The sequence below is a fragment of the Channa argus genome, chromosome 19 (genome assembly GCF_033026475.1).
Source record: "Channa argus isolate prfri chromosome 19, Channa argus male v1.0, whole genome shotgun sequence".
In the NCBI taxonomy this organism is placed as follows: Eukaryota; Metazoa; Chordata; class Actinopteri; order Anabantiformes; family Channidae; genus Channa; species Channa argus.
Genome location: NC_090215.1, coordinates 17,716,644 through 17,738,706, shown reverse-complemented (window position 1 = coordinate 17,738,706; position 22,063 = coordinate 17,716,644). Strand labels below are relative to the sequence as shown.

The window sequence follows — 22,063 nt, the reverse complement described above, 5'->3', positions numbered from 1 at the left end:
GAAGGATTTATTAGTTGCAATTTAATTGGAAGGAATTAGTGGACATTTAGCTTCTAATATCCATCAAATTAATCTCTAGCTCTGTGTTTCTCTTTCCTCTCCTCTCTCCCAGGAAATCCTGAATGGCTTGTGGGATTAACCTCTGCTCTTGGTAGAACTACCCAGAAGTTCACGCCCATTTGCACAGCATCTTGCAGCCTGGGAAATTCATAATGTAAATCGATGCTGCTTTTTACATTTTTTTAACTAAAATCTTCAGCTGGGGGCCATGAACCTTAGAGGATCTATGGGACCGACTTTACCCTAGTTTGGATTTGACTCATCTTTTGCCTGGACTACTGCGCGGGCCTGCAGCGGTGGCTAGTGGCGGCTGCGGCTGCGGCGCTGGTGGTGGGAGGACCTTACCGCCTCGGAACACGGGGATAGCTTTACAAAAGCACGCGCCACCATGAGGATATCCACCACCTCCTGTCTCTGTCCCTTCCTGGTGTGCCTCTGCTTCATCCAGAGGTGCTGCGGAGTGAGCCACCATGTCCCCGCCAAGGTGCCCTCCTCCAAGAACCAGACCAAACTGGCCACTGGGGAGACAGAGGTGCACCACAGGCCAAAGCGAGGTTGGATCTGGAACCAATTCTTTGTTTTAGAAGAACACATGGGACCAGACGCACAATATGTGGGAAAGGTAGGATTTATATTGACTTGACTGCAACTGTTTAAAGAAAAATACCGAAATCCTTTGATCTCAGGGAGCTACTGTAGCTCTTGAACAGCTTACTTGGCCTTTTCTCTCCCTTCTTGTTTATTGAGAAATAGGTTACAGCAGGAGCAAGCTGTTCTATTGAGGTAGATTTCCACGCTGGCACTGTAGACGCTTTTTTAAAAATGTTCGTTATTTGTCTGATGTGGAAATTGGGGTTTTATTTGTAAAGGTGAGTGGCGCTATTTTCCCTGTCATAACATCGACTGTAATTTCACTCAGGATAGTATCCAAAAAGTATTTTATTCTCTGTAATTAAGGTTGGGGGGCTCTCAGTATGTCTGCCACCTCGGGATGCCGGCTATGCAGAAGTGGATTAAGTTTGAAAGTGAGAATGGCCCTCTTCATCAATCTTTGAACTGAAATATTACATTTGGTTTCCCTGTGGAAAAAGAACCCACATTTGACGTCTTGGTGGGAAATGAAGCGCCTCAGTAAGAAATTGGACAGTAGTGCAGTGGGGACACAGTAAGCTGGGGTGCCTCATAGCTGAATACAATTTCAGTGTCATTTCAGAGTGAGTGATGTCCCTCGTAGTAAGAAGGACGTGCAGAGGGTGTGGTGTATCCCAGCTTGTTGGTGGCTGGTTGAGACTTCTCTTTTAGCACCACAATAAGCCACAGGGAGCTGGTTAAGTCCTCTGCGTGCAGATTGGCTGCCCTTATCTCCCAGAATTGTGAAAATGTGTTTCTCCGCTGCAGTGATCATTATTCTAGGCACTCAGGCGCAGGCTAATCCCCTCAACTGCACTCCGAGAGAAAGAGAATGAGAAAGGCAGAAACGCTCCTCTGACTGCACATATGTCTGTATTTCAACAATTGTACCATCTGAGGGGCAAACGAAGAAAAGAGGGATGACATGGCTTTGAAGAAGGGTGAGAGGCGACAGAAAGCAAATCGACAAATATCATTTTCCTCCAGTGTCTGTTTATTGTATAAACCTGGGCTTTTAATCACAAATGTCCTTGCGAGGCCGACGAAAAAGCAGCAAAGAAAGGTTATTTATTGGTGAAACGTGTTTTTGCTAATAATATTTGATGCACGAATGAACCATAAAATCCCCACAGTGCCTAAAACAATCCTTCAGCATTCCTGAGGTAGCTTATGCTGAATATTAGACAATATAAATTTATTGCAGCGTATTCAAAGCGCGGACTTGTCGATGCACTAACTGCACATGATATGGTTACTCGAACATTAAATTTGTCCACTGCTTTTGAAGTTCATAATTGTTTGTTTTGCTGTTTGCTGGCTGGTGTGCAAGTTCCACTGGTACCTTAAGGGTGTTGTTGTTCAGTGTGTGTGTGTGTGTGTGTGTGTGTGTGTGTGGCTGATGAAAGCAAAACAAACAAACAGCTAATCCTGTATGATAATAGAGCACTGAGAAGAAACATAAACATTATTAAGGAATTATTTTGACATGCATGTTTAAAGAGATGAGGTCTCCAGATGGTTAGCACACAAAAAAAAAACATTTAATTATGTGGGTTGAGACTGGTGTGCAGTGTCCTAATGTGGCCAGGAGACAGAATGACCCTTAATTAGACAAAGACAGGAGAGAGGAGGAGGAGGAGGAGGAGGAGGAGGAGGAGGAGGGGAAGGATTAACGCACTCGTCACGTACTAAGCTGCATTGTTGTTGGGTTTTTTTTTTCCCTCTCCTTCCTTTGCTTGATTAAAAACTCTGGACATTAGCGAGCAGCAAATGAGCACATCCAATGCTGGGAATTGCCGACACTCTACTTCATCGATAATTGCTTTCATCACACACACACACAAAAAAAAATTAAATAAATAAAAGTGGAGTTTGGAAAGTTGACGTTTCATGATAAGATCAGCGATAAAACGTGCTCACATCAGTGGAATTCTACGTAATAAAAGCAGCTGTGTGTTACGAAATATGCAAGGTCAAACGTAACAGACGGATGGAAATGTTATATGCACTTTTTACCAATACTCTCACATAAAGGACAGTGAAGAGTGACTTCTGGGAATAAGTGAAGCGGCCAGTCTATCAAGAACATTTTTAATCCCCTTGAGGTATCCCATAATCCCCAATGACACCTTTCTGGGAGGCTGATGCATTTGGGAAATGACAGCTTTGTGCATGAGTGAGACGCAAATGCTGGGTGGGGGACAGGGCTTGTCCAGATGTGAGACAGGAGACAACCCTCTCCCCATGGGAGGTGTGAATGTCTTGGTGTCACTCATCTCAATGTGTGGTGCTTTGAAGTAGTCAGACAGGTTACAGACTGGATGGTAATTTTTAGGAGATGATGCAAATCCCCAAACTCTGAATATGAACTGTAGTGAACTGTCTGTAGTAACTTAGTTGGGGGACAGAGTGCAGCTTCAAAAAGGAACTAACAGATCCTTGGCTACAACTGCTCGAATGTAAGCATCCTCGAGAACCTGGCTGTTGGTAAAATAGACAGTAAATTATTTGACAGAGTGGCTACTTCAGCTCAGACCAGGAGGAATAACTTTTTGTCTCATCCTGGGCTCATTTGCAGAGCAAAGTAGCAAGAAAGGTGCCTAAATGTTTTATTATTATTTTCATAAATCTAAAAATGGATCGGACTGTGACAGAATCAGGTAACTTGTCTGGTCATATATACAGTAGTTAGTGGGAAGAAGGTTTTTTTCTTTTCTTTTTTTAACATAAAACTGTTTTTCGCCCAAGCCTTGAAATGTAAGAACCCTCCATACTGATTGGAACAAGCTCTAGGTTAAACTACGGGAGGGATATGTGAAATGGACACCGATCAGGCAAAACATTATGACCACCTGGACAATCTAATGCAATCCAATACAGTGGCTCTGCCTCGAATTCTACTTTTACAAGGTTATAATTTCTCAAGTTCTTATGCTGAATCTATCAGAAAGGTGATAATTGTACTATGCGTTTATTATCGAGGTCAAAGTGGGTCTTAATGGAGTGGATTATAAGAAGAGGTGGTTCTAATGTTTTGGCCACAGTATTTAGCTTTAATGAGGTGGATCTTCGGCATATTACTTATTTGAAAATGAATGATTCTAACAAGATTAGGGTCATATTAGTTTGTGCACCTGCACAAAAGTGAGATCCATCTTTTGTGTTACCGTCTCTTTCTTCATTAATGCTGGAATATATATAAAATGCTGCAGTTTTTAGAATTCAACACTGCATCCACAGCGCTCACACGTGCAGCGTGGACACAGTCAATTAGAAGCTAATTCAACTAAAATAAAAAGAGCAGGATACATGAACAGTTCAGTTCTGTAAAACAACTAACCCTTGTCTCTCCTGGACCTTGTAGACGAGATGACAGATGATGTAGGTCCATCGCTGAAAAAATGAGAGCTGTGCACATGTTCTTTTTGTATTGAGCAGCTAAAAACGTGTTGTCCTGGGACTTAATTTGCGATACTTGACGTTGCACAACCTGCAATGTGGCAGTTGAACGTGTCCACATCACGATGACAAATAGTGTAACTCGTGCAGCCCAAATTTAGAAAAACAAAACAAGACATTTTAGAGTCAGAGTTGCATTATTTCTCTGCATTGCTGGAAAGAGAACGATGGCAAATTATACAGAAAACATGTTGCTGAAAATGTCTGTTGTTGCTACCTTCCCCTAGAGCTCCATCCCCTCCATCTCAAAATGAGGTGGAGCACAGCACAGTTAGGTGCTGTACAACAAAAACAATTAGCAGAAAGATGCTGAAAAGCGTCACAGAATGAACACAATGACTGCAAAACTTCATAGCTGAAACTCCGAGCTATTAATTATTACTCATTTCACCAACAAACACGTACATTTAAGAGAATTTGAATTGGCCCATCGCCATCTGGTCAGGGATAGAAATGCTAAGTTAAGTAGTGTCCTTGATAAAGTGACACATACGCCAAACACAAAATGATGAAAAAAAAAGAAAAGAAAATCAAGCTAAGCTCTGCTTTATTATAGTTCAACAACTGCAGCAAATAGCTGCCGTCAGTTGCGGCCTGCATCGTTTCCAAAGTGCATTCCTCTGTACTCTGGCTTCATATTAGCACCATTTAGACACTTGAGACTAAAACCATTTACTTTCAGTTACTGCCACAGCACAAGGCAAGGAATTTTCTGTTTTCCCGAGCTGATCTGCTGACGGTTTCATTTCTGTCTCATTCAAATATCAAATTTTAGAAGCAGTTAGAGGCAAACCCATTAAAAAAAGTGTCAGAGTTGCTTCCGGGACTCTGATAATCTCATTACTGTACATCAAGAAGTCAACCATCCTGCTGGGAAGACAACGATTCATTCTGTTCCTCCACACAGATGTCAAAATAGAGGACAAGTATTAGGGCGGATCTTTGTGATGTGGATCGACGGCATGTCTCCAGCACGCCCCTCATCACTGTCTCCTGATGTATGGTCATTAGGTGGGCACTCCATCATCAGAGCTTACTGTGACTGTTACAAATCAATCGCGGAGACGGGGAAGCTCAGAGGAGTTGATTGGGAGGGAGCATGGCCAAAATGTGGTGATAATCAGACAGACAATCAAGCACGCCCACATAAAAAGTGATTAAGTCGTCTTGAGTGAAGTATAAGAGCCGAGATTTAATCAAAAACCAACCCACCCCCCTATTGCTAATTGCAAATATGAAGCCGAGGCTCTGATCATCAACTAGAGCACGTAGCCTGCTCATTTCTCCTCCTCTCCTCACCCCCTGTGCTCCCCTCATGGAATAAATGCTCACACCCCGACTCCCACCTTCAACTCCCATTTATGCATCAGCTTGTAACATCAAAGCAGTGCAGTTTTAATGAAGCTTTCGGTGAGGGGGGGGTCAGAGCGAGTGTCTCTCACTACTGTTTGTCCATCACATGATACACGGATGAACAAAGCATTTTTTGTGTCATTTTTTGTGTACAGCTCTTTGTAGCCTGCAACTGTATAATTGCGTTTAGCTGTATTCTAAAGTTTATGTCTCACTGAAAGTTTAACTCATTGGAAAATCTATTCGAAAGTGGCACCTCGATCAGCTGAGGTCTCGTTCTGGCCTATTGTATGTTCTGTGGCTGGTATGAAATTTAATCCGGGATTTCACATAATTGTCACATTCAAAGTTTTATGTCGTACTGAGTCCTTCGAGTGATATTCTTCCTATTGTAATTCCATATGACTTATAACGAGTGGACACAACCACACTGTTTTGTACAAGCAGGAAGCAAACAAGGCTGGTGAGGCACATACATTATGTGGATCTGTACACTAAACTCAGCCGAGCTATTACAGAGGGCATTCTGCGATAATGCAATCCAACCAGACACATACATTATCAGGATCTGTGCACTGAAAAGGACAAAGCCCGTGAAGAAAAGGAAAAGACATAGAGGAGCAAAATAGATGAAGGTCAAGCTCTGTAGCCACTAATAAACCGCACTCAATAAAGTGCATTACTCATGCTGCTATTTAATTGTGAGCACTGTATTACATGTCATGTACTTCTTCCCCCAAAAAGTTGAGATGTTCCGCGCTCCATTAAAATCCGCCGTCACAAGGAGTTGAAGGACTTTTCTCCATCCCTGCCGTAACAGGGCGTCAATTATGCCCGTTTGAGTTGCAGCCGCTTCTGAGCAGTTCGGCTGATTATTGTATCGTGTGGCCAGTCGGGTCTGTGTGCGTTGAGCAGAAAAATTGGCAGGAGTAGGATGTTGGTCGTACTCGTTATGTATGAAGTACGGCTGAATGCTGCACATAGTGCACATTGTTCTACTGGACCGTAACATTGGTGACAGGTAGATTTCATTTCAGCTAATGTGAGAATTTGATGCCTGTTTTTGTCATGTATGATAGGGAGCTGGTGGCAAAATGAAAGAAGCAAGATTTGAACTCGCTCTCTGAGTGAAGTGATTAAGGAGGTTTCCATCTGTATTCAGGCCTTTTGTAAGATTATTTTAGAAAATAAGAAAGAGATGGTTAGAAAAATGAATAGAAAATATCAGCTCTGTAGCTACACACTGAACCCTCATACAGACATTTTGTGAAATCAACTGTTTTTTCCCTAACGCAGCTGAAAAAAACTTTGATATTCATGTTTAGAGTTAGAAGCTTTAACTGTCAGAACTTTTTAAAATGCATTATTAAAAGTCGACTAAATGGCATGTACACTACTTTCTGCAAACAATCCCACAATGCAATGCTCCCTCTTTTACAAATGAGAAATTTACGGTCGCGCCACCCAAACAGCTTTTACTCTGGAGTGAACTTAGTGTACATTTTAAGGGAGTAGGGAGAGAGCGGGTAGGGGGCTGTCTTCTATTTTGTAGTTCTATTTTGTAGCATCATAGAAAGTTTGCGTGTCTGTTTTGGTGCATATTAATTTGCGTCATTAGGCAACAACAATAAAAAATAATGCTGACCATGATATTCTGTGGACTAATTAAAAAAACTAAAAAACTTTTTGAATCTGACTCATTGTTTTTTTGGTGGATTGATAGCTTTACTGCCCATTATAAGTCAGTTTGTTAAAGGGCAAGTTCCCCAATTTTCAACTGGCTTTTTCTATGGCTTTAGTTTAGTGTGTAAATGTACATTAACCCTTTTAAACTTGCCTCTGAACTCACTATATCAAAATATTTATATCCTTCTAGCTGAAAAACTCCTCCAGGTGACATCACCCGGAGGAGTTTTTCATTATTAGGAATTGTTGTCATTAGGGTCGACCATAATAACCAAAACCCAATAATCTGAACTGAAGGCTCTTCAAAGGGAAGTCATCTGGAGGTGTCGTTCAGCTGCAAGAGAGATATTTCAATTCTTTTGGCATTTGTTTACGTGTACTTACCCAAACTAGAAGCCAAAGAAGCAAATTTTAAATCAATGGAGGTGTCAGTGATGGCAGGTAAAATTATAAGCTTTTGCTGTCATTTTCATAATTGTTGTGGTCATACAGATGTTAAAGTACCGACTACGGACTTTTTTCCTCTTCAGATAGTCATTTCACATTGCACCAAGTAGCTCAACAATTTATGACTTTTCATTTGTCGTGAACTTTAACAGACTAATTGAGGGACTGAACAACTATAATCATAAGTTACAGTTCTAGTTTGATTATGTTTGCAACCCATTAACTTTATTATAATGCCCAGCATGGCTACATGAGTGAAAATACTATTTAATGTTGGAGAAATAATGTTCTACTTGTGGATTTATATCAGGCTGGTGCATTGCTTTCTCCCTCAAATCTCTCCTCGTAATTCACTTTTGAATTCAAATTATGTGCGAGGCCCCAATTAGCTTGCGAACACAAACAGTTTAAGGCTGCGCTGCTGACAGTGACAGCTCCAAGCGCGCAGTGGAAACATGCAGCTTGTTGACAACAGAAAGTCAAGGTACACTTTGTTTCAGGTTGCCCCTCTGGGCATACAGTATGATGAAATTATAAGTGAGCTGCTTCTTGACATTGGAGTGTTTTTCGCTTGTGACTTTGGAGCAGCACAGACTCTGCTGATCTCTTTAAACTCCTCAGAAATGCATTGCCAGCTGCCAGCCGCCAGCTACACGCCAGTCATCCATTCCACTAGTCTTTAATAAAGTCACCCAAAGAGACAGAGAGATAAACACAATCCCTTGTTTTGATGCCTTGTGGAGGAGAAGGATTCTTATAAGTCTTCATGGGGAGGCGACACAACAAGGTTGCAGAGGTCACAACTGTTCTCATGCTGTATCTCTGAACTTTACTGATCAGCCCGTGTAAGAGATTTCCATAGATTTCCATTCATTATATACTGCATGGCCTTGACACTGCAGCCATTTTTTTACCCCCCCCCCCCCCCCTCAGTTTTAGATTGCCACACATAGTCCTGATGTATTTTAAGCTCAAATCGGGCCTGCTCAACGATTTAACAAAACTGACACTAATTACATTAAGGCGGGTAGTCATGAAATTTTCTGTGTGATCAAAATTAATGAAGTATAAATAGAATATTCCATGCTGAAGCCAAAAATCCACTAGCAGCCACCGAAGCCTTGTGTTTAAAATCATATGACAGAAATTTGCACCAAGTCTGTTATTGCAAAACTCAGTTTTGAGAAAGAAATGGAATAAGTGATGTATAAACAGCTGTGAGGGAGGTCTCTGTCCAGCTGAGTTTTTTTTTCTCTTCCTTCTTCGCAGCTCTTTGGTATCCTTTGGCATCCCACCGTCACAGATGGTTAAGAAACATGAGAAAAGCTTTTCTGCTTTTCCCTGGCAAAATATCTCAAAATAAGATTCAGCAATTTTCCCTTATCTTGAATGACCGGAAACAGGTCATTCATGTCATGCGTGAACTCTACTTACTTAAATGTTCTGTTATTGTTTTCCTAAAGCCCACATGGCATTTTAGGAGTTGTTTTTCTTCGTCTGGACACCACATAAAGATACTGAATGTGTGACAATGTAGTGTGAAAGAGACAAACGCAGCATCGCAGCTCAGATGCTAACTGCTGTAGGTAGCGTTAGAAATGTTTGCTTAAAAAATAAATGACAGAAAAGACTAATTGATCATCAAATTGCATGTATGCAAACATAGTTTGCTGTTTCTATTAAAAAGGACACCTTCACTGATTTTGAACTTGTGAACTTTTTGGTTCTAGGTTGGGTAGTACATGCACCTAAATGCCATGAAACTGACCTCGGACTTCCCTGTATTAAAATATCCCTCTACTTCTAGCTGGAAAATGCCTCCAGATGATATCACTTGGAGGAACCTTCAGTTCAGATTAGGTCATCTCCTGCTTTTCCAGAGCTCCTCCGGATGACATCATCTGAACTCTGAGTGAAATTGGAGTTTTTCAGCTAAAAGCAGGGACATATTTTATTACAGGGAAGTCAGAGGGAGGTTTGAAAGCATTAATGTACATTTACAGCCCAAAGCCATAGAAAGCAAGTTAAAAATTGGCGAAGCTGCCTTTTAAGAGAATATTAAGTCCATGCCACTGAAGAAAGAGGTGACTAATATTGTTATAAAAACTGCACCGTTTACAGCAGGACTGTGTACCTACTGTTTGGAGGTGGTGTCGCCACGTCATGTGACATAGCTTTGCCTTTGTAACCAGTCATCAAACCCTGCGTTCACTGCCTGTATCTACGATGCCCCACTGGGTCTGAAGGAAGTGGCTCGATCATGAAAAGTTGCATATTGAAGCTTTAATAGACCTTCTGGATGATTGAGTCTAAAAGTCTAGATTGAGTCTCTTTTATTCGTACGGTATATGGAAGAAAAACCCTTTAGACGCGCCTGATCTTACTGAAAACACCTGGAGATGGTGTATTCAAACATACATCCTTACTGCTCACTAACTATTTGCTTTGTTGAAACCTTCTGTATCTTCATATTGTTTCACTTTCGGCCTCACACTACTGTACTGTACATTCAAACCATGATGTTTGTGTAATGGCCCACAACCTGTTGACACTTTTATCACCCATAGATTTTTGGAAGGCAGCAGCCGCCATATGGATCATTGCTTTGCACTTTGCTGAACATGATTTATCGACTCCTGCAAAGGAGGTCAATGGCTAAATTAGCACTGTGCCTGGAGGCTAAATTACATTATGAGCTGGCGTTGACAGAAGTGAATATATATTCTTTATAGTAACTACTGGAGTGCACTGTTTGGATGCTGGTTCTTTGGATTTAAGGATTCAGTTTATAGCTGGGAATTGATAATCAATCTGCATGCAGTGTGGAACCACATATTTCTGCACGCCTGTCAATAAATTAAAAGAGCATGCGCAGAAATGGGGCCGACCGTGTCAACCAAATAAATGGTCAATCCCACACTATCATAAGTCTGTGTATTAGTATGGTTTAGCAACTATAGGACCTTTGACTCCTTATCTGATTACAGGCTTGATATTTACCACAGAAAAGACAGTCGGCTCTCATCAAGAGTCGAGCCTGCAATCAGCAGCTTTCTAATTAGTAATAAATCTGCCAGTCCAGGTTTTGATTCGATGTGGCCTGAGGACCTCTGGCGTTCAACAAGTTAAGCAGCTTGTTTCTGTCAATGGTTGTGCATTTTCTACTAATATAAATTTACACTTCCCTGGTGGTACTCATCATTAAGTGATTGGAAAATACACCCCAGTTGGACGACTGCTGGGGGTTTTCCGCCCGCACATGTGTTCTAATGCATTTTGTGGGTACGCAGGTTTGCTAGTCAAGTCTTATATCCCAGTGGAGATGTCTAATGGAGGTCCATTGCAGAACTGTTCTGACATAGTGATTAATTATGTAACAGAACAGAAAAAAAAAAAGATTTATAATGCAGCATCGTCAACGATAGAAGCGGCGCGTAAAGCTTGAAATAAAACTGAACAGCATGGTGATTGATTTCTTCTAAATCCGGGCTTCTGTGAAAGCCGACTGTCTTGTCATCAGCTCCACGTTGTGTGCTGCAAAACAATCGAGCTATGCCCCAATTCAGCGTTTACAACAGAATCACTGTGACTTTTTCACGCTGTAGAGAAACTGGACAAAAAAAAAAAATAAATCGTATAAATCCATCACAACAAGCTGTTCACAGACGCTGTAGAAACACGTCCACAGAAAGGTTCCGGGTTGGTGACGTTCGTTCAGCTGGGAGTTGGGAATATGACATCAGGGGGTGTTCAAATTGAAATCTCTTGATGGGAGCTTGCAAAATTCCATTTAGGACTTTAAATGGAGCCCACCATAAGAGCCTGGCTATGACGAACCTAATTGTAGGAGTTAGTCACTTTGGGTTATTTAATAGTTTTTGTACCACAGCATCATCTGTGTTGTGTTAGCCTTTTTTTTTTTTTTCCCCCCTTTTTTCTCCCCCCACTTCAAGGCATCATGACTCCGCTGACGGTTTGTTACATGGCAGCTAAAGTTATTTTCACTGTTGAGCTGTTCCCACTTTGGGAAATCATGTAACATGAACTTTCATCAACATGGAAAAAAAAGTCAAAACTTACCTAAAACAAACAAACAAAAAAAAAAAAGATATAGAATAACTAGACAATCTAAACGTGAACCGGGCAAACGTACTAAAGACTAAACCATACAGCAGAGTTAAATAAACTAAGAGACAAACAATGGGCTAAGCAAGAACTATACATAAAGGCAGACAGAGAAAGCAAAACTACCCTTAAAGATAGATCAAGGGTGATCTCTCAAACTAAGAATGAACACGAAGCAGACTAGGGGAACAAAACAGGCAGGGGAGCGACTCTAGCAGAGGCTTAAAGTAGACTGGGGCACAGGTGCAGACAATCAGAATTAATGAGGTGACTAAAGTGACTGAAATGACTATAAACAGGAAGTGGGACTAAGGGACTACAAAATAAAAGCTGGGAAAAGGGAAGCAGGGCCAAAGAGAAGGTGGACAGAATCCAGGGCCTGGTACTATCACAGTGCTTTGTTTCATGTTACATTTGTTTCCCTTTGCCTTAAAATTGCACGTTTTTGCATCTTTGTTTTTCTCTTATTGCTATTTCAAAAAAAAGTGTATTCAAACTTGAGATTTATTTATCTGTTCCCAAAGATGCTGTAGAAAATTCCTCATCACTTAGAACATCTACGCTTAGAAGATGAGTTACATTAGACAAGAACTATCAGTAGTCAACTGACTGATGCACCTGCAAGTAGACACGGATGTTTGGCTTGTGTGGAGTTGTGTTAGTAGTTTGTTTTTGTGAAAAGTGCTAAGTGCCAGGCATCGCTAATTGGCAGACGGTAATTGTGAAGTAACACTTCAAATCTATTCAAGTCTGTTTTCATTTTTATTTGATTTTGTCTCCTCTTGTATCAGTGCAGCTCTTTATAATACCAATGCTTATCTAGATCATATGTAAATGTAGTAATAGGGAAAAGAGCAAGATGTTGTCGCCATGCAATCACAGAGTAAGTAATGTAATTGCTGCAAATGTATATTACGTTCTCAAAAGACACGAACAAATCTTGTTTGGAACAAGACTGAGTTGGGATTTGTAGTTCAAAGAATATGTTCACGGCCCTTTGATGTGCATCTACAAATGATAAATGAAAAAATACCACTAGTCATGTTCAGCTGTGACATTTACTTAAGGAAAAACAGCAAATTGTTTCTTAACATATTGAATGCACGGCTGAAAATAAACTTGTTTAGATAGTGTTGCCATGGTGCCCGGGCATAAAAACACAGAGCTATTGTAAAGTCTATTTATGACGTTCAAAACTGCGACACAGCTGAGTAATTGGCCTGAAACTCTTAATCTTCTTGGTATCAATTATGGGTGAACAAATGGCTCAGTTTTTCCTTATTCCTCGCTCTCCTGGTGAGATAAAAGGCAGCGCTCTCCCATCTTCTTGTCTTGTAAGGTTTCTCCCCCAAACTTTGTTTTTTTTCCCAGCGGAATATTGAATAATATGATGTCTGAGTTGGCAGTGTCCTTAAGCTGGAACGTGGACTGAGGACCAACCTGCAGGGAAACAATTCTGAAAAGGTTACAGAAATATAAAATGGGTTGGTTCAGTATAAAAGGCCTTTATTTCACCAGTCTTTTCATAGACAGACTCTGGTCATTTCCTGTCTCTTTTTGCATGTCTTTACGGACATTTTGTGCCTTTTAACTAAGCTCTGTGAAGTTTGGTTATCTAGCTTACGTCATAGGCCACTGTTATCCAGCCTAGAACCATGACTAGGGTTGCAACTATTGATCATTTTCACAAACTTTCTTAATAAATCCACTGATGACTTTGATTACTAGTAATTTAAGTTGGTCAGTTGGCAAATCATAAAAGAAACCATTTGTTTCTACACTGCACCTCGGTAGTCAAAGTCCCTCTTCCTGCATCCGTCCTCCCGCTATTCGGCTCCAGTACACTGTGACGATTGTAAAATTTTACAACCGTGAATCAAAAACAAGCCTAAGAAGTGATTTGGCAACATCCTCCTCTCTGGATTAACACACCCTCTGTCTGGTTTTTCTTGCAGCTTCATTCAAACTCAGATAAAGGCGACGGATCAGTCAGGTACATTCTGAGCGGGGAAGGAGCTGGGACTATATTTGTCATCGACGAAGTGACGGGAGATATTCATGCCACTAAGAGCCTGGATCGGGAAAGAAAAGCGCATTATGTCCTGCACGCACAAGCCTTGGACCGCAACACAGAGGAGGCCCTGGAACCAAAGTCGGAATTCATCATCAAAGTACAAGACATCAATGACAATGCACCCAAGTTTCCAGATGGACCCTTTGTAGCTACGGTGCCTGAGATGTCTGAAGTGGGTGAGTAGTGCTACGGAATAAACTGGACGCCCAAATGTTTGCTCCGCACTGAGAGCAGCGGTTAGCCTTTGTTTGACTGGGTTGATAGATGAGAAAAGTGTCTGAACTTCAGTGGTTATTTTGCTGCTTTTTAGACACTCTACATGCTTATAATCCCTTTTATCCCTGTGGTATAATAAAAATATTATGGCAAAGTTTGACTTTACATTCTAGGACCAAACACTTCTCTTTAAAAGAAGGTATTAGTATGTAGAGCCACACTCAATCATTTGTATGATATCACCCTATGCAGCATTGTAGTTTTTCCTCTGCGTGATCATGTTCTCCACAAAGTTTGATCTTCTATAAGGCAGCTGAGTCCTCCTTTTTATCTTGGTTTTCTGGTTTGCTGTGATGCTTTCCCCATGTGGGCATGTCTTTAGAAAGCATTCAATTGTGCCTCCGCAGCAGAGCAATCCCTGCCATCGAGAGCGTGGAGTCCTCCACATCATGGCGGAAAGAAAAGCCTCTACCCACCTCCTCTGAGACAGCTGCTCCTCGTATGCCCAGCATCATGTGGCAAACATCTATTTTTTATTTCTTTATTCTAGTGTTCTGTTTTTAGCTCGGGTGAACAAAAGCCACACTTTTCTCAGTCCGCTGGATTCTGCTTCACAGCACAATGGCTCAAAAGTCTTTTTTTTTTTTTTCTTTTTTTCATAGCACTCCTTTAAACCATATGCAGGTTGTCCAAATAGTGTCCAAACTGCTGTCAGGGGGATTTTGCTTCAAATATAAAATGAAATCTGTGGCACTGACAGCTGGAAAAAAAAAAAATATATATATTTGTCCGTCGCATAAAGGAAACAAACAGATTCATCAGTTTATGTGCAAAAGCGATTTAATATGCAAACCCCCAATAGACCCGTAGGCACCCTCTTTGTAAAACAGTCAATATTTCCTTGGGTACATTCATAAATATTCATGATCAAATAGACCTGACACACTTCAGTCAGATCTGAGTGCTGCGCTCCCGAATATTACATGTTTACATGTTTAGGCTTAGTTTCTCTTAGATAAAGGTGCTGCTGGTATTAAACTGATTTTGATTATTAGATAACGGAGTTGCTATAATCTTTAGCTCTAAATGAGTGTGTAATAAGGTAATGGAAATATATACTTGCTGGCACTAATCTGTGTATTGGCATCTTTCATTTAGCTCTAACGAGACTACAAACTTCAAAGTTTCAATATTTGCTGCAAACTTCATCACGGGCTGCACAAAAAGGAATCAATCATTGATGACCCAGGGGAGAAAATCAAGGACTGTGAAGGGGAAAATAATTAGCCTTTTTTTTTTTTTTTCCTTTCCCTCGCCTCCTCTTTCGCTCATGTCCATTAAAGTAATTTTTTTTCGGTTCGGCGTCTGTGGCGTCAAATCGCCTGTAACAATCAACTGTCCTCACACTCCAGAGCACTAATCCCCCAGCATTTGTCAATACTGGTGCTCCCAAATGCAAGAAGGGGGCTGTCTGTGAGTGTGGCAGCTAATTGGTTGTGATGTTCTTTTTTCCTGTCTAAATTGATTAGCTGGACACAAGCCAGGTACAAGCCATACCTCCCATTCAATCTTATAATCATGACTTCTTTTTTTTTTTTTTTTTTTTTTACTTCTAGCTGAAAGGAGTATCAGTTTCCAACTATTGCATCTCTGCCAGTTGGAATGTTCCTAATGGACATGTTGGAGATAGTGATTCTGCCTACTTGTCAAACCATTTCTCAACTGGGAAAATCTGTTTTTAATAGTTTCAATGAAGGTTTGACCTCTTTTGCCTTTGTCATGTCAAATATTTTTTTCTTTCAATGTACTTACTGCTAATTTTGTTTTACTTCCACATTACTAATCAGTTTCAGTATCCGATGGCAGATCTCTCTGACCGTTCCCTTGTGCCTTGACATCTTTTCTTATATCAACTAACATCTTGCTAACCAGCTTCAGCTTCATTATCATCTCATTTCATGACTAAATTAAAGTGGGGAGGAAATATATGGCACAAGACCCTCGACACACAAGGAGGAAGGATGAAGAGACCTCGGTGCTTGAAATCCAGTTTCTGGCACCAACCTTGATCTTTTAGAAGTGCATTATAGTCGTGTGGTTGTGGTAAGGGGTCCAGTGAGTCCAGCAGAGATAGATGGCTTCTAACCTAAAGGAAATGATGAAAGTGGATGTAAAAATGGGATACAGAATGTGACTGGGTTCTTAATGGATCTGTATATGTCGAGCAAAGTGAAGATTTCATAATTTTGGGGGGCAAAAAAAATGCAATAAAATCAGAAGTAATTTCCTAGTATCTTGCACCTGCTGTTCCTACTGCAGGATGTTAGCACTTTCAAAACTTTTATGGGCTTCTGGAAATTTAGGAAGTTTCATGATGAACTTGTATCATACTCAGTATGTATTGATGGATTCTGCTCTTCTCTGCAATATTGGTAATGTCGAAAAAGAACCTGTAAGGAATTAATCCAAATATATTACAAGATGTCCCAATCTGCAAAATATTTAAATACATGGCTCCAAAACAGTCTTGGCTTCATGGGTTAAACCTGTATCAGACTCTTTATTATAAAACCTTGAACCTTGAAACAAAACTATAGAATAATACAATTAAAGCTACTGTGGCAACTTCAGCCAGTGCTGTGGTGTTTTCTGCACAGCCGTTCACATCCTGCTGAGAACAAGACTGCTGAGGACCGTACTAATCGAGGAGAAATAGTTGAGCCTCATTTGAGAGTTGAGAACATTTTAGAAGGATATATATTTCTACACTGCTGCCAATGCTGTTTTTGAGTGTGTGTGTGTTATTGGAAGTTATGGGCAGCACCTCCCCACAATTAAGATAAACATATGAGCATATCTCTATTTAAATTATTTAAAGCATTTTTCAAGAGATTTCTGCTGGGCTTTGTATGGAACATGGTGTAATCAGATTCATGGACAAACATGAATCGGATGTGGTCAGATGTGCACATTCACTCTACTTAAGACATTTACGCAGAACGATTCCACAGTATGTTCATCAATTAAATTATGGACTGTACTCTTTTCCCAGACAGATGATTTGGATCGAGCTCAGCTTTCAAAGCTGTCCCAGAATTAAGTCCAAGTAATTCCCAGAGCTGTTTGGTTGACAGAGATTCAGCGCACACTGTGGTGAACATGGCTCTTTGTGGTTGGCATCTTGCTTTGCTCCTTTAGTTTTCCATGAAAAACGAAGGAAATATCCAGTGGGACGCAGTGAAGTGAGTTTAATGTGCTTTCGTGCATTGTAATACCCACAGGAAAACAACAGTGCAAGTGTCCAGAAGATGCTCATATGTCATAGTACAAACAACTGTACTATGATCCCTACTTACCTATAGGAGCTTGTGGTGCACTCACCATGTAATTATAATGGGTTAATGAACCCTGTAATGCACTGTAATGCACCACTGCAATCCACCCTGGCGTTTACACAGGATTTTTAAATAATAGTGTAAATAATGAGCCATCTGTGGAAGTGTTCAAATCATTCATCTCTGTTTTTGTCATCTTTAAAAAGTGGTTTCTTTGGGTTAAATGAGGTGACTCTGTCTGTGTATCTTATTGAATGCATGCATTTCTGCCTGTAGCTCCGCTCTCATATTTCCAGATTTTGTCCACCGTCGCTCTCCCCCAAGGATTCGAAGACACCGCTCGTGGTTGCTAGGAGATTTTCAACAGCCAGACAATCAAAACGCATTGATGAACTTGGATTAACCGTTGAAAACCTCTGAGAGAGACAGTAATTATCAGCCAAGTCATTTTTGCTGTGTTCGTTTTTTTTTTTTAGGCACATCCGTGTTGCAAGTCACAGCGACCGACGCTGATGACCCCACCTATGGAAATAGTGCCAAAATAGTCTACAGTATTCTCCAAGGACAGCCATATTTCTCCGTCGACCCGAAAACAGGTGTGGTATTATTGCATGCTTGGGGAAAAAATGCTTAGATAAAAAGAAAGCACCCACGCTCTAGCAGGCGTGGTAACACTAAATATAAATGTGAGTAATAGCTTTGTTATAATCTGTATTTTGATCTCCTAAAGCAATGTGTGTGTGTGTGTGTGTGTGTGTGTGTTTGTCACAGTGTGAAAACCAGATGCTTCTCGAGTGAACATCTTGTTCTGTTATTGCAGCACGTCCGACATCATAAAAAGCAGCCACAGTAGAGTTATGGACCACTCATACAACTGCTATATTGTTGAGCACGCAATTCGCTCTCTGTGGGCCATAACTAACTCCTCGGGGGTCAAAGGAGACATTTGTAGAGATGACTTTAGAAGCCATTGTTTCCTACTTTTAGAAAGGTGGTACTCAGTGTTTTCAAAATCCATCTTTTGTCTGAGAGGCCTCTGCGAGATCTATGAAATGTTAATAGACCTTTCAGAGTGCAAAACTCTTATAGGAGGTGGAAAACGTGTTGTTGTGCTTGTCTGTTTGCATCTGATCTTTCTTTGTCTCACAAAACACGGTGTAAATACACATTTGGTTTTGAAGTTTTGCAAGCTTCCCTCCACTGCTGCCGCTGCTGCCGGTTAACATGAACACAAATCCACTTTTATGAATTGATTCATTGCTGCCTGGAACGACTATTGGCCCCTTTGAGACCATACCACCCATGTAAAACATGAAGTCTTTGCTGAATGAGCAACACAAATGAATTGCTGAATATTTTGACTTCACCTCGAGGGAAAAGGCGCTAGGAATTGATGGGCCAATTTTCACAGCAGTGTGGTGAGGCGGAGGCAATGCCAATTTGCTTGAATGCAAACTGGACTTTTTTCACGTGATGCCACATTTGATTCCATCAACCAGCTCTTACTATAAATGAAGCGTATTTTAAATCATGCTTTTGAGTCATAAAGGTGTTATTCCTTCTGTGCAGCGTGCTTTTGGACACGTCAGATGGCTTGTTTTGCTTGAGCTGCCTCTGCTCCTTGTCTGCATTGCAATGCAGCGTAGAGCAGGCAGAGGAGTAGGGACATGATCGAAGGCCTGGCCAGCTGCACTCCCTGCACAGCACTATTCCACCCACACATCTTTTTTTAAAAAATACAAGTCGGCTGTTGTTTTCGCCACTGGCAAACCACTCTCCCCCCCTTAAATTAGGACAAGGAACTCCAGCGGTCAGTGGGAAGTGTGCACGTAGAGGAAGTTGTGTTTGCATGTGATCTTTAATATGCTCAGCCCAAGTCCTAAAGCAGTTGTGTTGGCATGCGTCCACATTTGAGCACCACACTAGGGAGCTGAAGCTGCTCCTGCATCTGTCTCACAGTGGATTCGCTTGCTTACACCTCCTCATATCCACATGTACCTGGCTCACACTATGCTTTAAAGTGTACAGACACAGTCATGGGGGAGGAGGATTAAAAAGAAAACACACATCCAAGCACATACACGCGGACAAAGCTACCACTTCCTATTTGACCTTGGTCTGGTGGCCTGGTGCAGCAGTGACAGATTTTACAAGACCCAGGAGGTGGAAGGAAAGAGCGCTGAAGGACAAAGGGTAATGGTAGCATTTGGCCAGGACATATGGCATTGAAGGAATCCTCAGAGGACTGTCTCGGGCTTGACCCAAATCCTCAGCCTGAAACAAAGGGAGTGGTTTTATCAGTTCCACCTTTCGCTACCAGAATACCAGCAACTGAAGTGATAAACCCCCTTGACAATTGTATTATGTTATGTTACTAGTATATAATATTATTTTAACTCTAGAAAATCACAAATGTATGACTTTATTAATCCCGTGAAGAATTTTGCCTTGTCTAAAGGCAATTAGACTTGAACAGGAGAAGTTGGGGATCAAACCACGGCTCCTTGTGGGCAACCTGCTCTACTTACTGATCAACAGGTACCTTTTTTTAACAAATGAGATGCTACCTTTTATATACATAAAGCAACCTACATGGAGGTGTGTGGGGTGGATGGAGGACGGACACTCAGGGGAGTCTTGTGTGTGTTGTTGGGTTTAGGCATCAAAGGCCCTTTGGTTAATGTTGGAGAAAGACTGTGGTTTCAAAATAAGTTTAACATCAATGTATTTACGACTGACCATTGACATTTAGATCAGCATATGCTCATTATCATAATATAGCTTAAATCAACCCAAACTCCAAACAATGTCTGTAGACACTTAAAATACACGTACAAATACTTTTTTGTAGGGCGCATTACATAACATAAAACTGACTATATTTTATGTTAAGATATGTGCTAATACAATAAAATACTGCATCCTAGATGCATGTGCATAATCAAACTGTCACACATACTGCTATATTACGTTACACCTGCATGCCTTATCGCAAAGCTATATTACTAATACCTAATAAACTGTACTTTGGTACTGTAATTGCTATGATTTGTTTCTGTAACGCTGAGACCATTTGCCGACAGCATGCCAAGTTAAGCCCTGAATTAGCAGCCTGCACAGACTTGTTATAACTGTTTTCCATGAGACTGCAGCATTTTGCCCGCTGCACCTCACATTCTTCCACTCTGCGTACCACCTATTTTTGCAAGAGTGGCCCGAAAGCCTACGGTTGAAAAATATTGGATTGAAACAAAAGTGCCAAACGTCATTTGCGACTTTTTTTTTCTTTCTAAACATTGTCCAGTCATACGAATTAAGAAGTAGATTGCCAAACTGTTCCTGACTCATTCTAAAATAACCCATGAAGCTGCCACCATCCATTTCCCAGTGTGGACTTTTTGATGAATATTTACAAGATCTCACTTAAAGCCTAATTTGTAACTCGACATCATTCAACAATGACTCCTCAAAAAGGTTAATGAACACAGTTACACATCTAAAAATTGCCAGTGAACCACCGGTCTCTTGTAAATATTTTAGCAAATGGGAGCCAAGTTCCACTTCACAGTCAGATAACTAAGACAGACATGGTAATAGCTCAGTACAAAATGACAGAGTTCATACTTCTTAACTCACTAATTAACTAAGAGAATGACATTAAGGCAGCTACTTGTCTCCACTGGAAATAAGATTCAATCATGGATGTAAAATTGTAATTGATGCAGCTATGACGGTGTTATGTAGCATGCAAAATAGGAGAGATAGGAATTTAGAATTAGATTTACGTTGAAAAAGAAATAAATGAGCACAACACAGACTTTGTAGAGACAGAAATATTACGGTTACATCTGATAATAATGGGAGGCCTGAGGGAAAAAATGGGGGCAGAAGAAAACAAATGTGGCAGCTTTTGCTCTAATTTGACTTTCCAACATATTTTGTATGCCTTACAAATCTTTCACATGAGTAATTTTTTCAAAGTTGTTTGTAAAAAGACACACAAATATTTCTTTGACATTTGGACAGTTAATAAGGCTGTTGCTCATGAGCGATGGAAGCTGTACTTCCCCTTATCCACTGTGTTAGCACAGAGAGTTAGAAACAGCGTACTGCAATGATTCTGTGACTCATTTCTAAGAGAGCGAGTGTTAAGATGAAATATAACAGCTCGTCTTAGTTCTTTTACAAAAACAGGTGTCTTCAGTCGGGGACAGATAAGTAACAAGAGCTGGTGGGTTAAAACCATTCATCAGAATTTAAACGGAAGTCACAATAGGTAGGAAACAAATAAAGTCACATTTAAGCAAAGCAAATCATAGGCAAATATGTGCAAATTCAAAATGAGATGGTGACTGTGATTTCACAAAGCACAGTGAAATGGTATTAAGAGGTGCCTAGGTAGTCCCCTTATTACTTAGTGAGACACAGCAACTTTGTACTATACAACACCAATGGAAGCCACTGATTGTCACGTATTCAGTCTGCCGACATAATACCCCCCCCCCCCCCACACACACACACACACACTCCCAGCTGGGATTACTGCATTTGGAGACAGCAGTGAAGAATTAGGTTCAGCTTGTAAACCCATAAAACAGGAATTTATTTGTGAAAACCTAGATGGATTTAAAGTGACTGTTTAAACAGACTAAATAGCTTGGAGAATATAGATATTAGA

The 22,063-nt window shown here is 40.8% G+C and overlaps 1 protein-coding gene across 3 annotated transcripts in view; it reads left to right on the top strand.

The window, feature by feature from the left end:
* Positions 1 to 22,063, top strand: part of LOC137104927 (cadherin-18) — a 146,669-nt gene that overhangs the window by 85,330 nt on the left and 39,276 nt on the right. For 2 of the 3 annotated variants that reach the window (XM_067486812.1, XM_067486811.1), the window contains exons 2-4: positions 113 to 682; positions 13,716 to 14,010; positions 17,862 to 17,981. In XM_067486812.1, coding sequence (XP_067342913.1) covers positions 449 to 682; positions 13,716 to 14,010; positions 17,862 to 17,981 — 649 coding nt within the window. In that variant the 5' untranslated portion in view covers positions 113 to 448. The remainder of the gene's footprint in view (positions 1 to 112; positions 683 to 13,715; positions 14,011 to 17,861; positions 17,982 to 22,063) is intronic. The other variant, XM_067486813.1, reaches the window with a different exon arrangement.